Below are 17,884 nucleotides of genomic sequence, written 5' to 3' on the forward strand. Positions count from 1 at the left end.
TTTAAATTTTAAAAAAAAATCCTAAATAATGAGTAGTATTTCTTTTAAAAAACTAAAAATGCTTTGAATAAAAAGAAAAATACCAAAATAAGTTTTCACAAACACGTTACCTATTAAAGCTGTGTAGTTTCACATCAAAGTTAAGGCACACATATTTTTAATACTTTGTAGTCTTGGACTTCTTGATAGTTGATGTGATTAGAAACAGATAATGGGGTTTGTAGCTTGGTAGGGGTTTTTTGTTTGTTTTAACGTCTAGTGGAAGTTGGTATATTGATATTTTTTTACCAACAGTGAGAAAAAAATTTTAAATGAAATTAAATAAAGCCTGGAACAACTAAAGCAGGCGTCCTCAAACAATGGCCCGCGGGCCACATGCAGGTGTTTTTGCCGTTTTGTGTTTTTACTTCAAAATAAGATATGTTCAGTGTGCATAGGAATTTGTTCATAGTTTTTTTAAGCTATAGTCCGGCCCTCCAACGGTCTGTTGGACAGTGAACTGGCCCCCTGTTTAAAAAGTTTGAGGACCCCTGAACTAAAGGATCATATATTATAGCCATATTACCATATTACCACTTTCTGTAAATATACTGGGTTTCTCTCAGGGAGCTCAAGATCCTTTCAATATTTCTCATAACATTAATGTAGGGCAAGTAGAAAAAGAAGAAATATAATACCAACATATAGAATGAAAAATTGAAAAAGAAGTACAGTGCTTTGTCAAGATGATTGTCTCTAGCTGAAACAGAACCAAAAACCACTTCTCCTTTAGCTACTTTGGCCAATAGTGGTTAACATTTATGCTTATACTAGAGGCCTGGTGCATAAAATTTTGTGCTCTCGGGGTAGAGGAGGGTCCCTCAGCCTGGCCTATGCCCTCTCACAGTCTGGGAGACCTCAGGGGATGTCCAACTGATGGCTTAAAACCACTCCTCATGGGGAGCGGACCTAAGACAACATTTGGACATCCTTAGCACTGCTGCGGAGGCGGGAGAGGCTCCTGCCACCACTGCTGCACTCACCAGACATGAGCCGGCTTCTGGCTGAGCGGCAATGCCCCTGTGGGAGTGCACTGATCATCAGGGGGCAGCTCCTGCATTGAGCATCTGCCCCCTAGTGGTCAGTGAATGTCATAGCAACCGGTCATTCCACCGTTTGGTCAATTTGCATATTAGCTTTTTATTATATAGTATTTTAACTAGAGACCTGGGGTACGGATTCGTGCACCAGTGGTGTCAATTGGCCTGGCCTGCTTGAATCAGGTCGAAACCAGCTCTCCGACATCTCCTGAGAGATCCTGGATTGTGCGAGGGCACAGGCCAGGCCAAGGGACCCCACTGGTGCATGATTAGAGAAAGGGACGGACCGTGAGAGGGCTCCAGGTATGTCAAGCCTGTCTCACCCAGTCCCAATCGGCCAGACCCCAGCAGCAAGCTAACTACCAGTTGGAGCATCTGCCCCCTGGTGGTCATAGCAACTGGTCAAATGGTTGAACCAGCATAGCATATTAGGCTTTTATTATATAGGACCAGAGGCCCGGTGCATGAAAATTCGTGCACTAGGGGGGAGGTCCCTCAGCCCAGCCTCCCCCCTCTCACAGTCCGGAAGCCCTCAGGGGATGTCCTACTGATGGATTTAGATGGGGAGTGGGGGTAAGTCACAGTCTGGCCTCCCTCTGTGGGAGGCAACCAAGCTGATCAGGGGAAGGCGCCACCCCATCACCCGCTGATGCTTCCACTGCCAGCCCCAGCAGTTGTGAGGCCTGAGCCCCAGGCCTCGCAGCTGCTGGGGCTCACGGCTGCCTGAGCCTATGGCTGCCTGAGCCCTGGACCTCAAAGCCGCTGGGGCTCACGGCCACTTGAGCTCATGGCTGCCATGAGCCCTGGGCTTCGCAGACACTGTGGCTCACAGCTGCTATGAGCCCCCAGCTTGCATCTGCCATGAGCCCACAGCTGCTGTGAGCCCCGGGCCTCGCAGCCACCGGAGCTCAGGGCTTCCTGAGCCCATGGCTCCTTGAGCATTGGGCCTCGTACCCACTGTGGCTTTTTCTGGATGGATGTTCGGATGGATGTCCAGAAGATGTCTGCCCTAATTAGCATATTATCCTTTTATTAGAGAGATTGTGCTTGAATACTCCACGGTGTACAAATGAACTCAGCATAAATGATAAATATTTCAGAATAAATATCTTGTGTAATAGAAATGTATTTGGTCACTTCCCCTGGGAAGTTAATTTGTACTACTTCTCATGAAAAGCTGCTCATCCTCCTCATTACAAAATAGTTATTTTATAGCACTTTAATATAAATGCTTGACCTTTAGAAATCCAGTTCTTTTGGAGAAAATCCCAGATGTGCATATAGTTAAAACCAATGTTGAATATTTTGTGTTGCCAGATCACTAATTAAATTCCTGCACATAACCTTTTTCTTCCTGAAATGCAACATTTACTAAATTATTTTATAATTATGCAAACATTGGTTTGCATAGCTTTTGCATTTTAATGAGTTTAGGTTAAACCAGACTTTAAAATGAAATGAGAATCTGAAAAAAACGTGTAGTTCTGTAGCTAAAGAGCTATTGTCCAATCACATTAATAACACTGCTTTCAGTGAGGCTGCAATTCCTTTGTCATTTTAAAAGTTACATATTTTCTGTTTAATTTTTTTTGAGAAGTTTAAGTATAAACCCACAAAGGATAGGTAAAAATCTTCCAGAGCGACAAACACCTTACTGCCCTCTTTCCTATCACTTTTTCTTTAATATTACCTCTCAAATATGGTAAAGATTAAAAAGAAACAAAATTAAAGAAAACAAAGAGCAAGACATTGCCTCAGATAAAATTATTACTCTATGACAATTAAATTTTAAATGCCAAAATGATATTAATACTTATCTATACTAGTGAAAGGGTAATATGCAAATTGGTCAGGACGCCCTCACAGTAACGATCAAACAGCAGGCTGTATGGGGGGACAAGGCCGGCAGGGGGCTTAGTGAGGGATGACCAAAGGACTGAATAGTAGGCTGCTTGGGGCAACCAGGCCAACAGGGGGGTTAGTGATGGATGAACAAATGATTGAACATCAGGCTGCATGGGGCAACCAGGCTGGCAGGGGTTGGCAGTGAGGGGCGACCAGGTCAGTAGGAGGAGCAATTGGGGGTAACCAGGCCAGCAGGGGGGGCAGTGAGGGGTGTCCAAGCTAGCAGGGGATGGCAGTAAAGGGCGACCAGGCCAGTGGGAGGGCAGTTGGGGTCAACCAGGCCTGCAAGGGGGATGATCAGGTTGGCAGGGAGGGGCAGTTAGAGGCAATCAGGCATGCAGGCGGGTGAGCAGTTAGGAGCCAATGGTCCCGGATTGTGAGAGCAATATCTGACTGCTGGTTTAGGCCCGAACCCTGGGATTGGGCCTAAATCAGCAGCCAGACATCCCCTGAGGAGTCCTGGATTGGAGAGGGTGCAGGCTGGGCTGAGGGGACCCACCCCCGTGCACGAATTTCATGCACAGGGCCTCTAGTATCAAATAATACAAGTTAGTAAATTGAGTCAATAAAACCCTGGGAGCTGTTAAGATTATAGAACAATTAACCTTCCTAAAAGCAATAAAGAGATATGCTTACCATATTTTCTGGCGTATAAGATGACTTTTTAATCCAGGAAAATCTCAAAAGTCGGGGGTCTTATACGCCGGAAAATATGGTATTTGGGTATTAAGCATTCAGATATACCTTGTCAGAGACTTTTCTAACCTACCGTATTTTCCGGCATATAAGACCCCCGACTTTTGAGAAGATTTCCTGGGTTAAAAAGTCGTCTTATATGCCGGAAAGTACAGTATTTTTTAATTGGTAGCAAACTCTTGGAAATTTTTGCATCCTTTAAAAACATTTTATTTTATATATTTCAGAGTATAACATAAGAAAGAGCATTTTTCATGTTTTTCTAAAAGGAAACCTAAAACTGTAAGACTGAAAACCAAACTTCTAAAAACACACAGACCAATAATATTGTGTGTGTTGTGCTTACATATACATATATATATATATATATGTATATATATATATATATATGAATTATGAAACCATACAAGTATAAATTTCACTATTAGATGACTATTTGCCATACTATTATTTCCCCTTCTATTCCTATTTAAAATGCTTTAAATTAAAAATGGAAAGATTCCATTTTATGTATTACCTATTTAATATCAAGCCAACACCATGTCGAATGGTAACAATCTAAAGATCAACAAATTTCAAGGACAAGAAAAGAATGTTCACTGTCACCCTTAGTACAGTACTTTATCCTATAAATTTGATAAAATGGTATTAAATAGCACCAATTAAGTAAGAAATAAAACTTCCCTTATTTGCAGATAACACAATGATCTTCCTGGAAATAATAAGTGAGGCTATCTTAATATTCTAAAGAACTATGAGAAGATATACTTTTCAAAAGAAAAAAAAATGATAAAGAGTATAAAAATTATTCCAAATAGAAGAATTTTGAATACTGAATATATTTTATTACTCCAAAAATGAAAATCAAAATAAGATAAAATCTTGCCTATTAAACTTAAAAAAAAGTTAAAACTTAATGTTTGCTATGGTGAATGTGTATAGAATAATACACACAATGCTGGTGAATATATAGAAAAGAACAAGGGTTTGGTTGTATAAAACAAAAATAAATAAAGAAACAAATAATCCATATGTATTTCCTTTGACCTAGCAATTCTATTTCAAGTATGGTGCATGCATTTAAGTAAATATTTTAAAGTACTAAAAGTAAAGATTTATATTTATCTTACAGATAACCAGTGATGTTTACAATTCATGTGTAAGGTAAATAAACTAGGTTATAAATCTATGTACATGAAATACAATATTAATTATCCATAAGGGAGTTTGATCTTTCCATGACATAATATCGATAGGTATCTATAAAGAGAAAAGTAAAACATTTCTGGGGCTCATCTTTGGAAAGTGAGGATGGTTGCTTCAAGTCTTAAACTTTTAATTATTAAATTACAAAGAAAACAACAAATTAACAAAATTAACTTTGGTTTCTAGGTTCTAGATTTAATAGGAAAAAAAAATACAAAGAAGTGGATATCCTGAGGACTCCAATGAGCTCTAGCATATAGAACGGACTCACACTCTCCTATATCACCAAAGCCCTACGGTACAACATGTACAGTCATACTATCTCATATTGGGAATAATATCTGAGATATAAGCCAATATATTAGGACAGTAGCAATCAGGCATCACTATTTGAGAGTGTATAAAGGGATCTGGGTTCCAGCTAAAGCACAAAAGAGCTGAAATATACTATCGAATGTCTACAGGAGCAGGAGTTAACAGATAAAGAAAAGGAGGTCTTTGAAAAAAATGATATTCTTGGAACTTGAAAACGTTTTTATTCCCAAGGTACCAAATCTTAAAAAGAGAATTGTCTAGTTGGCATCTGGGAGAGTAGAGAACCACAGATCTGTGCAAGTTGAATTGATTAATATATAAGACCATCTCAGAGGTGTTTGCTTAAAGATAGGAGTACTCGTTATGGAAATCAATTGAAAAGAAGGCAGTATATCAAAGAGGCTTAGCTCAGGCCCATTCAAAATAGGGAAAAGCTGGGTGTAATTTTGTAGAATAATTTGGATCCTCCTGCTGGTAAAAAAAATAAAATAAAAAACAACTTCCTTAGCTCTTTCAGTTACCAAGAAAACTATGAGAGGGGGGAAAAGAGAATGTGGTAACTCAATTCAAGGTAGCAAGAGAAGCACATGTGGATGAAAAATGTGGTCCTAGGAACAGTAACCTCACAGGTTGATCTGATCTTAAATTCCTAACTGAGACAATCCTGGTGGACAGTCATGCCATGGACATACAACTTCTTTATAAAGGCCTCATCTGTCCATTGTTTCTGTGCATCTAGATTAACACACCTTTGGAATGATTGTTTTCAGACCCTTCTCCTAAGACATAACCACTCTTAAGAGAGCAAATACCCTGTTACTGTGTGAAGAGTTTAGAAGTAGGACTGAATACTTTGAAATAGGGAAACCCACAGAGTTCTTGCCAATCTGAGGAAAATAGACCTCATAGAAAATACCAGTCTTCTGGATAATATAGGCTGATAAGTCTTAAATTGAGTTTAATTTGAAAAGTAAAATAAAAGTAATCATATTTTTATTCCCCAGCTGGGAAGTGAGTTGTACCAAGTTTCTATTATAAACCAATGGTAAGTATTGCATATGTATGTGGTTTACCCATATGAAAAACATATATGTATAACACATATTTAATGTTCATATAATACATAACCAAAATACAGTCTTAACCCTTTGCACTCACTTGCTTTTTTCTCGATTCCTTTATTCTAATGCTAACCGTGTCGAGTCACACTTGACATCCGAGAGCAAAAGGTTAATACATAAAATGATAGATTGCTCACTGATTATAAGTATATACATATGTTTAAGCATGGTATGTACATATAGTCTATGCAAACATTAAATGAAATATACTCTTAGTAATTATATTAAGAAATGTAAAATTTAACTTATTCTACTTTATGTATAACTGATGCTTAAAGTTATCACAAAATTTCAGAGGAGATACTATGTTATAAAAACAGGTATGTGAATACATATATATTTTTTTTTCTAAGGGAGATAACTGTATTTTAACAATTTTAGCACACTTTTTGCTATTTTATTCTTACTAAGAATATGTTTGGAATGTGAAATATGAAGTAATGGTACCAACTTTTTAGCAAGATTACCAGAATTTGTGCACTCAAATATTTTCATCTTTTAAAAGCTAATCTGGATGGCAATATATTTATTCCAATGATAGTGCCATTTCCATTTTTAGAACTTATCTTTTTAAATTGCCTCCAAAACTTTCAGCATAGTACTTTAAATATCAAATAGGGAAACTGATTTTCATTCTAAGATGGAAATCCAAATAACTTTTAAACTTGAGTCTGTTCAATAAAATGAAATATCAAACTTAAAAAAAAATATTTTACCAGCACTGAAAGTTAGTTGTGATTTAAAAGTGACAATATTATTTTCTTCGTGTATGGCTTCCTAACTGCTTTCTCTAAGGCAATTATAGTAAAGAATTTTTGAAATTATTATGAACAATCACTTCAATATAAGGCCAAGCATAAAACTGCAAGTAACAAAATTTGAATGCTTGATATCTAATATTTTTATGTCAAAAACTGCTTTACTACTACATAGACACTATGAATCTCATCTATGACTTTACAGAGGATATGATATGTTAGTGATTTTATTTTTTAAATCTTATTAATGCTGAGTCATAAAACTGACCTAGAAAATACAGAGACCAACTTTTATTTTCAAACTAAAAAAAAAAAAAAGGTTCTCGATATGCTTAGGCAGCCAAAGATGAGGTTGAAGGGCAGTACTAAAGCTGTTTAGGCAAAATTATTGGGAGGTTATGGAGTCTGTTTTTCTATTCAGACCTTTGACATATACATCATATTCTAAATAGTAGAGCCTGGCCTTATTAGCCTCATTTGCATGAGCCAAGGCTATGCAGTCAGCAATGTAATTGCCCGAAGAAGCAATTCTATTATTCCAAGTGAATATATTTTTACTTGGCCAAATGAGAAAGCAGGCTACAACACCAATCATTAGACACATTTGAGTTATGTAAAGTAAATGTATTAACATTTCCAATAGAGAATTTGATAGATCAGGAAATACTTGCCTGTAAATCCAGGGACACACGTGCAGAAGAAATAGCCACTTAAAATGATAGTGGTTGCTCCATTTTTGCAGGGCATAGATTTACAATCTTCACTTTCTATTTCACAGATGTTTCTTTCACATATTTGCAGACAGCTACAGTTACAGCTGTGCAAATGGACCTGGCAGAGGCCATGCCGTGATGTACTCTGGTTTCCTAAGCAATTTCCAACACTGAGAATACAGAATCTGCCGGTGTAACCAAGAGAAAAACTGCATCTGAAACGTGCAAAAACGAAAAACTCAATTAGTCATATAAGTTAACATATTTTAAGTGTTTATTGCATGTTTAGTCAAATGCACAGGATAAGAAATATAATAAAGGTGGATAGTGTCCATACTTGTCAAAATTTAATTTTGCTTACTTTGCAGAATAATGAATGAAAAGAACTTTTGCTGCAGACAGACCTAGATTCATACACAGGTTCTTCCCCTTAATTACTCCTACTTAATGGGACCTAGAATACTATCATTAATCCTGATGAGGCTCAATGACAGGATGTATGTGTCTGTGTGTGTATGTGTGTGTTTCCAGATTTTTGTAAAAAATAAGCAGTAAAATGTTGTGGTGAGGGCCTGGCAATTGGGTTTTGATTCATTTACACTTTGGTAATAGTGCCTAATGGTAAGCTTTAGATCACCAAGGACTCCCCTTCAATGGCATTATTTTTAACAAACACATGGCCAGCTACATAACTCGATAAAAAAACCAGGCTGCCCAACACATAAAATTCTTCTTTATAGAAAGTCCTCGTTAACCCAGATAACTGACCTTTTGTGTGACCCTGCTTTCCCGTTCAGGCATTTAAATTCCTGCTATTACCTTTTAAATTCACAAAAAGAGTGAACTTGTGAAACTTTATGCACCACACCCGACCCTCGACCCCAATCCAGGCTGAACCCTAGGTCTGCTCTCTGTCTCTTTACCTGAGATGTGGCCTTGCCATGTGGCCCACATGTGCCACTTATTCTTCAGGATTTGTGGTAATAAAACTCGTTTTTACGAAGTTCCCTGATGGTTGTTACTGAGATTCCTCCTACAACTATATACAAGGGCCAGTCCAGCTGCAACATGGGCTTTGGTAAGGGAAATGTCTGTGGTTTTCCCAACTAGTAGCACCTGCCCAAGTGAGTGGCCCCGACATTCCTAGCAGAATAGTGAGTGGCCCCGACATTCCTAGCAGAATAGTGAGTGCCCAGGCATTCCTAGATGATAGGGGAGTGCCCAGGCATTTCTAGTCAATAACATCATTATCGATAGGCTGAGACCTGCACAAAACAAGTTTGAAATATTCAGGCTCATGCCTAAAAAAACTGGTTTTTAATTAATAATAGGTTATTGATAGTATTTATTGGTTCACACCTATATTCATCCCATGAATATGCATATGCATTTTCTATGTGACTGGCATTGACCTAAATGATCTGATATTGAGGTAAACAAACCTCTGACTTTCCCTCAAAAGATGTGTTCTCTTCTTACCCTATCATAATGCTAATAAGTTTTATTTCAAACTAGAGGCCTGTTGCACGATATTCATGCAAGAATAGGCCTTCCTTCCCCTGGCTTTGCTCCTGGCCGCCCAGGAGCCTGCAAGTCCTCGCTCCGGGCAGAGCACTGATCCTGTAGCTCCCTCCGCTGCCCTCCTCCCTGTCATAATAGGCGTCCCGCCCCACCCAGCCGCTCCTCGCCTGCATATGCAAAATAACCCGCCATCTTTGTTGGGTTAATTTGCAGACTCACTCCTGATGGGCTATGGGCATAGTTGAGGTACAGTCAATTTACATATTTTCTATTATTAGGTAAGATGCTTGTGTATCTCGGTTCCTTAGTAGCCTATAATGTAAGTGCTTTGAAAGCAGGGACAATTGTCTTATTTAAATTTAATGCATATCGCCTAGCATATATGCAAGTATATGCTAGTGACTAGCATAGAGAGAGGACCCAAGAAAATGTGTTCAATGAATAATGATTGAATAAATAAATGAGGTGCTGGAAAGACACTTAGAATTTGCAGAGAGGAGGGGAGGAGGCATGCGATAAGTAGTAGAATGTAATAATCCCTGCAGTTGAATTAAATGCAAATATTCTGGGAATTTCTTTTTTTTTTTGTTTTTGTTAATCCTCACTGGAGAAAGTTTTCCATTGACTTTTAGAAAGAGTGTTAGGGAGGGAGGAGGGTGGGAGGGAAGGAGAGAGGGAGAAGAGAGGAACATGGATAAAATATGAGTCAATCGGTTGCCTTCCACACAAGCCTCCACTGGACTGGGGATGGAACTTGTGACCTTTCTGTGCTCTAACCACTGTGAACAACACTGGCCATGGCTATTCTTAAAAGGAAATAAACCCAATCTGACATGATAGGATGATGAGGCAGGAGTAGTATTATAATATGTTCTATGTGAGCATACTGTTATATATAACATTATTCAAACAAAATTTTTCACTCAATGCAATTATTCATCTAAGGTACAAATGAAAGGCTCTAACCAAATATTTTTGTATAACATTTTAAAGAGCTGTATTACTTTGAATTTTCAAATATCTCTATCCTTGAATAGATGAATGCAATTCATAGATTCATCTTTTTAAGTATTGGTTTCAATGAATTTGAAAATCCTGACAAGACTGTGTTTATAGCAAACACAAAATTAATTCCTATAGTAATTTTAACTTAGCCAATATTTTTTAGATTTTGATGTACCTTTCTTTAAGATAATTTTGAAAGATAGTCTATTTCATGTAAATCTATTTGAAATGCTTGCAGGTTTAATGGGGATAGCAAAACTGGCTTTCAACAAAGGAGGAATATTTTTCTGGACTTAGAAAAACATTGGTTTTTAACCTGTGTTTTCCTCATTTTGTATACATGCATCTTTTCAGCACCTCAGTTATTTATTAAATACTAGAGGCCCGGTGCACGAAATTCGTGCACGGAGGGGGGTTGTCCCTCAGCCCAGCCTGTACCCTCTCCAATCTGGGACCCCTCAAGGGATGTCCGACTGCCCGTTTAGGCCTGATCCCAGGGATCGGGCCTAAACAGGCAGTCGGACATCCCTCTCACAATCCAGGACTGCTGGCTTCCAACTGCTTGCCTGCCTGCCTTCCTGATTGCCCCTAACCACTTCTGCCTGCCAGTCTGATCACCCCCTAACCACTCTGATGCCAGCCTGTTTGCCCCCAACTTTCCTCCTCTGCTGGCCTGGTTACCCCTAACTGCCCTCTCCTGCAGGGTTGATCACCTCCAACTGCCTTCCCTTGCAGGCCGGGTGCCTCCCAACTGCCCTCTCCTGCTGGCCATCTTGTGGTGGCCATCTTGTGTCCACATGGGGGCAGGATCTTTGACCACATGGGGGCAGCTATATTGTGTGTTGCAGTGATGATCAATCTGCATAGTACTCTTTTATTAGATACGATAGAGGCCTGGTACAGGGGTGGGGGCCAGGTGGTTTGCCTTGAAGGGTGTCCCTGATCAGGGTGGGGTTCCCTTGGGGTGTGGGGCGGCCTGAGTGAGGGGCCTGTGGTGGTTTGCAGGCGGGCCACGCCCCCTGGCAACCCAAGTGGAGGCCCTGGTATCTGGAATTTATTTTCCTTCTACAATTGAAACTTTGTACCCTGGAGTGGAGCCAAGCCTGGGGCTTCCTCCGAGGCCCGCAGCCATTTGTGTTGGGGTTATAATTGAAACTTTGTTGCCTTAAGCGGGTGGGCCCAGCCAGGGTGTGCGGAAAGCTTTGCTTCCCCTGTTGCTGGCAGCAACCCTGGCCTGCTCTCTCAAGCTCCATTCTGCTGCCATTTGTTTGAATTTGTTTACCTTCTATAATTGAAACTTTGTAGTTTGAGTGGAGGCTTAGGCCTGGCAAGGGCAGGCGGAAAGCTTGGCTTCCTCTGTTACCTAGGAAACCTTGCTCTCTGTGGCTGTGGCCATCTTGGTTTGGGTTAATTTGCATACTCGCTCTGATTGGATGGTGGGTGTGGCTTGTGGGCGTGGCTTGTGGGTGTGTCGGAGGTATGGCCAATTTGCATATTTGTCTATTATTAGATAGGATATTGAATAAACATTCTTGGGTATTCTCTATATTCTAGGCATCAGCTTAGGTAATGTGGATTACAAGTCATTTTAACATGATTGTATATTATATAATACTAGAGGCCCAGTGCATGAAATTCATGCACAGGTAGGGTCCTAGCAGCTTCCAGCTGCTGGCTGGGGCCTCCCTTCCCCGGCTGCTGGCCAGGGCCTCCCTTCATTCTGCACCTCCCCCTGGTGGTCAGCGCACGTCATAGTGAGTGATTGAACTTCCACTCTGTTGAATGCCCAAGGGGACACTTTGTATATTAGGCTTTTATATATATAGATAGCCACATTTATTTCTTTGTATATTGCATATACACACTGACAAAGCCTAAGAAAAAGAAAGGAAACATAAGGTGAGAAAAAAACTTAAATCATGGGTGATAATCTTTGTTCTAAAGTAAAGTGATTTTCAAGTATCCTTTGCCAACTATTCAAAGGGCACTTAAGATAATTACATAAACATGTCAATGAGTTGAGAAGAGCAATGTCAAATCACTTTGCTTGTTATTATTAATGAAAATTAACCTACTGAACCTAAGTCATTACACTCTTAAATTTATATGATGGTAGGTGTTTGGAGCCAGCTAGAATGTTAAAGTTCAATTAGTTCAAACCTTTTTTCTTGTATTTGTGAAAAAAAAAAACTTAGCCATTTAATGTAATTTGCCAAGGGTCATTGAGATTGTTAATGGCAGGCAGTATAATTGATGCTTTCATATATTCACAGCACTGGCCTTGGAGAGGGAACCTTGGTTCTAATTCTTCTTTTCTAACGTAATTCATAAATAAGTTTCTCTATGCCCTAGTTTTATCATCTGTAAAATTATTAGTACTACATCTATTTTACAGAAGACAATTAAATTTATTCATTACTAAGTAGGTAAGACTGTGACCCGCCATAGCAAATGTGCATACGTTCACCTGAAATAAAATGACAAAAGGCAATTACTTCCCTTCAATGACCTCTTGCTTGCCCTGTCCCCAAAAACAACCCGTTAAACAAGCAAACAAACAAACAAAAAACCCTAAGTAAAGTATAAACAACTGTCACACAGCATGTAAGTCTGCCCAAGTCATGCGTTAAACATTTTTTGTAGATTAATTATTAGTAGTGTTCATTGACTTTAAAAGTACTTGGATTGGGATAGTAAATTACATAGTGTCCTACATATATTAGTAAGATAATTATGTAGTTGTGTGCCTCAACCATACCAATTTAATCATAATGCTATTTTTCTATATACATTTATTTTTTAAAAGCTTTTCTAAATAGACAACAGACCTTTTGTGAGAATAGGAAGGCCTATCATTTAATTCTTCCTACAATAATCTCTAATTTGATGAAAGCTAAATAAACCAGGAAATAATGCAGCAATAGAAATATATGATCATGGTAAGAGAGTAGGAATTTTGCAGATAGTAATCAGTGGCCATTTCAAGATATATTTTGAAAAAAATACATAATTTACTAATAGATTAATTATAGGATGTAGAAGAAATTAATTTAGAATGTCTCCTTTCAGGTCTTAGCAGTTTAGGACTGTACTACCCTTTACTACAAGGAAGATTTAGCAGGAGAAAAATTGCAGTAGAACTAGGAATCTGCATTTGGCCATAACAAATTTGAGAAAATTAAATCCATAAGTCTACTAATCAATTGGAAATATGAGGTGATATAATTTATCAATAGCAGACCCAGAATTGACAATCAATTTGCTTACATCACCATGCCTGAGAAAATCAGATCTCTTATTTCTGACTTAAATATAGCCCTCATATTTTTCAGTATTTCATTTGTTAACATCTCTCAAAAATATATATTCTACAGCAAATTAGGTCGTTTTCTTCTTTTTTTCAAATATATTTTATTAATTTTTTTACAGAGAGAAAGGAAGAGAGATAGAGAGTTAGAAACATCGATGAGAGAGAAACATCGATCAGCTGCCTCCTGCACACTCCCTACTGGGTATGTGCCTGCAACCAAAGTACATGCCCTTGACCAGAATCGAACGTGGGACCCTTGAGTCTGCAGGCCAACGCTCTATCCACTGAGCCAAACCGGTTAGGGTTTGGTCAATATTTTCTGTTTGTAATATATTTCTATTTTCTGTGGGACCCCCTTTACTTTATACATTCAAATTTATATATGTCCTGGCCCATGTTGCCCAGTGGTTGGGCATCGTCCCGTGCACCAAAAGGTTTCAGGTTCAATTCCTGGTCATGGCACATGCCTCAGTTGTAGGCTCAATCCCCAGTAGGGGGCATGCATGACGCAGCCCATTGATGTTTTGCTTTCACATTAATGTTCTCTCTCTCTCTTCTCCCTTCCTCTCTCTCTAAAAAAAGTCAATAAAATATTTTTAAAAATAATTTTAAAGTATAACCTATCTACACACCTAATATTTAAAAAATCAAGATAATGACCTAACTTTAATATGAGAACATATAAAAGGACATTAAATTGTTACTGAATGTAGTTATGTATAAAAATACATCTTTTGTAGAAATTACTGAACTCTAAGTTACATTGATGTGCTCACTTCTTTGCATCAATACACAGAATAATGGAAGCTGATGACAGTAGTTAGTTATTCAAAATTCAAGTAGGATGATATGATTTTCCAATATGGCTAACAAATTCCAATAAATTTCATAAATAAAGCATAATATTTTCTTGATTAACATGAAAGTTTCCTCTCTGATTAATCCAACGATTATTACATTTTTGTAAAAGTATTTTGTGTCAATGCATAAAATGAAGTTATTGGCTCAGATATTTATAAAAAGCTTTATAATCATATTAACATATATTGGAAATTTTGGAATAGTTTAAACCTTGTAAAAAAATTTTTTAATCATGAAAGAATCCTGTCAATGAAGGATTTATAGCATTCATCCTCTACCCCACACTTGCTAAAGGTCAGCGGTTTCAGTCAGTTCCACTGATTAGAATGACCTTAATAATTTTCATATTGTCCCCAAAATGCAAGGACATACCTTTGAAAACCATTGAGCTAAAACAAATTTACCTAGTTTATTAAAGCACTCACCATGTTTTACCCATTATTAATTTTACCCATGTTTTACCCATGTTTTACCAACATGGTAAAGCACTCACCATGTTTTACCCATTATGTCAAGTATGTTTCATCATAATTAATAATATTCATAAATACTGATATGCATGCATATGGATGCCCAGTGCTAAGATAAATTAATATTAAATTGAAAACAATTCAGTGACAAGTACATCAATTTTGTAAAAAAAGAAAAAAGTCAATAAAATTATAGTGGTCCACATATATTATTAAAATGTTTCAAATATTCTTATAAATTCCAAGAACTTTTACTTTGAGAAAAATAAATTGCACAAAAAGACTTAATGAATGTAGTACTATCTTCATTATTAAATAAATCAACAAGAATTTTACTTAAATTTGAAATAAGTGAATGATATAATTGAAAAGACAAAACAGAAATACATTAGGTGAAAGTCTAAGTTTAAAATATGGTCTCATTTTAAATATTGAAATTTAATGTTTTTTATCATTTAATGAAAATATATTCTAGGGATAGAAGAAGTTAAATATATTACTCTATTTGTTAGCCTAAATATCAAGATTATAATCTATATGCCTTATATACAGTAGATGCTCTATTAATATTGTTTGACTATATAATCATCACATTTATTTCAAAATTGAGATATATTCCAGAGAAAGGTCATCTTAAAGGTTCTGAACAAACAGCTTCATGACATTTCATGTCTTAGAAGAAAATGTGAAAAGCAATGAAAAAGGTTAGACCTATAAAAAGCTATTTAGATATTATCAAGTAAAATAAAAATCTGACCCAGGTACACAAAATCATATTAATCACATGCACACAGTTTTTGTTTGACACATGAATCTAAAGCATAAAGTCAGCCATAACTGGTTTGGCTCAGTGGATAGAGCATTGGCCTGCGGACTCAAGGGTCCCGGGTTCGATTCCGGTCAAGGGCATGTACCTTGGTTGCGGGCACATCCCTGGGGGGTGTGCAGGAGGCAGCCGATTGATGTTTCTGTCTCATCCATGTCTTTAACTCTCTCTCCCTCTCCCTTCCTCTCTGTAAAAAAATCAATAAAATATTTAAAAAAAGAAAAATATAAAGCATAAAGTCACAGAGCCAGAAGCTATAATATAGTCAATCTTTTACTTTATATGCATAACACATATATTGGTTTTCAGATGAAAGAAAAAAATAATGTGAAGTATAATTTTATATACATTAGCTAAATTTCAACTCATACTATTATTAAAATTTAATTACAAAAATCTACTTCTTTTAATGAGGTGTATTACAATTAATTTTCAGCATGAATATGGACATTACAATATTAACTTTAGAATTGCTTAAATAATCACCTTTATGTCATTTTACTATAAAACTTAAGGAAGCTAGGTTATTTAATTTTTCCATGGCAAAATAAAGATGAAAAATAATATATCAATACATGTAAATGCAATAGAAAAATATTTCTAGCAACTAGAGAAAATGTGGCTTAGTATATCAAGACTTCAAAACATGCATACATACATCATACATATGCAGTCCAGTTTACTCCTTTTTTAATTTTTTCCAAAGTAAAATGTAACACAAAAACTTTTGCCTGGGAAGCAGGAAATTTTTCATGGTACATTCAAAAATTAAAAGTATAAACAAAACAAGAAATTCAACTTAATAAAAATGTTACTGATATTATGGCAGAAATTATAATAGTCCTAGAAATTAATAATTATTAGAGTTCCTGGTTCAGAAATAATTTAAGAAAACTCTGAACAAAATAGATTTCTGTGGCAAATTCACATAAAGCTGTATTTATTCAAGCCTCCAGACTCTACAGAAATAGGTTTGAAACTATACCTGATTTTATCATGGACTTCAGATTTTACACTTCAAAACAGAACCATTGCTTATAAATGAAAAATAGTGTTTTGGTCATATTTAGCATTACATGGAAAATGTAAGCTCCTAAAATAGTCCTTAAAAGAAACTGGTTTATTTGAAAGTTTCCCGAAAGTCAGCGATAAAATTAATTGTTATAACACAAACTACTTGTGTGTTTAGAAAGTAAAAATAATAGTTACTTTAGTAATTTAAAAATATATTTGCTTTCTCCATAAAATAGCCATGAGATGTGTTCTGAGGTAAATACTGATTTTACCTATGGATGATACATTACAAGGGGATAGGAATCAGATCTTATTTCCAAACATTTTCCAATTAGAAAGTATTTAATAAACGTTTAAGGAATGTGTGAATGAATGGGTTTCATTTTCTTATCCTGTTTCTGGTAGCAAGGAGGGATTGGTGAATTGAGCATAGATTGAAAACTTCATTGATACACAAAAACTTCACAGTCTAGTGTTGATAAATTGAAATCCAATACTTACCACAAAACTACCCTTTCCTGAGTGAAAACAGAGCTGGGGGAAAGCCCCCCCCCTTTCATTAAGTTTATACAAAATCTTTGGAAATGTTTTTGTTCCTTTTAGGGAAAAACTGTGGTAACACTCAAACCTTTGTAAAATACTTCATTTACATTATGTACTTTAAGCTGCACTCATAGAAAATATGTTTCAATAGTAAAATGTCTATGCATTATCAACTGATTTTTAACATTATTATGTTGTTATTGTTAGTTTTCTTCATTCAAAGAAGTTGTTAAATTTAACATTATTATAGTACTACTAGAGGCCCAGTGCACAAAAATCATACACTCGGGTAGGGGGTCCCTCAGACCAGATTGTGAGAGGGTGCAGGCTAGGGAGAGATGTGGGAGGTTGGCCAGCCAGAGAGGGACCTCAGGAGGGCTCCAGGGCATGTCCAGCCCATCTCACTTAGTTCCAACCGGCCGGACCCCAGCAGCAAGCTAACCTATCAGTTGGAGCGTCTGCCCCCTGGTGGTCAGTGCACATCATAGCAACTGATTGATTGGTTGACTGTCTGTGCCCTGGTGGTCAGTGCACATCATAA

At 37.1% G+C, this 17,884-nt stretch overlaps 1 protein-coding gene across 1 annotated transcript in view; it reads right to left on the bottom strand.

Annotated features, from left to right (window-relative positions):
- Nucleotides 1–17,884, bottom strand: part of EYS (eyes shut homolog) — a 1,391,558-nt gene that overhangs the window by 1,245,232 nt on the left and 128,442 nt on the right. The window contains 1 exon segment of the mRNA XM_054722350.1: nt 7,752–8,008. Coding sequence (XP_054578325.1) covers nt 7,752–8,008 — 257 coding nt within the window.

Source organism: Eptesicus fuscus, chromosome 10, assembly GCF_027574615.1.
Source record: "Eptesicus fuscus isolate TK198812 chromosome 10, DD_ASM_mEF_20220401, whole genome shotgun sequence".
NCBI lineage: Eukaryota > Metazoa > Chordata > Mammalia > Chiroptera > Vespertilionidae > Eptesicus > Eptesicus fuscus.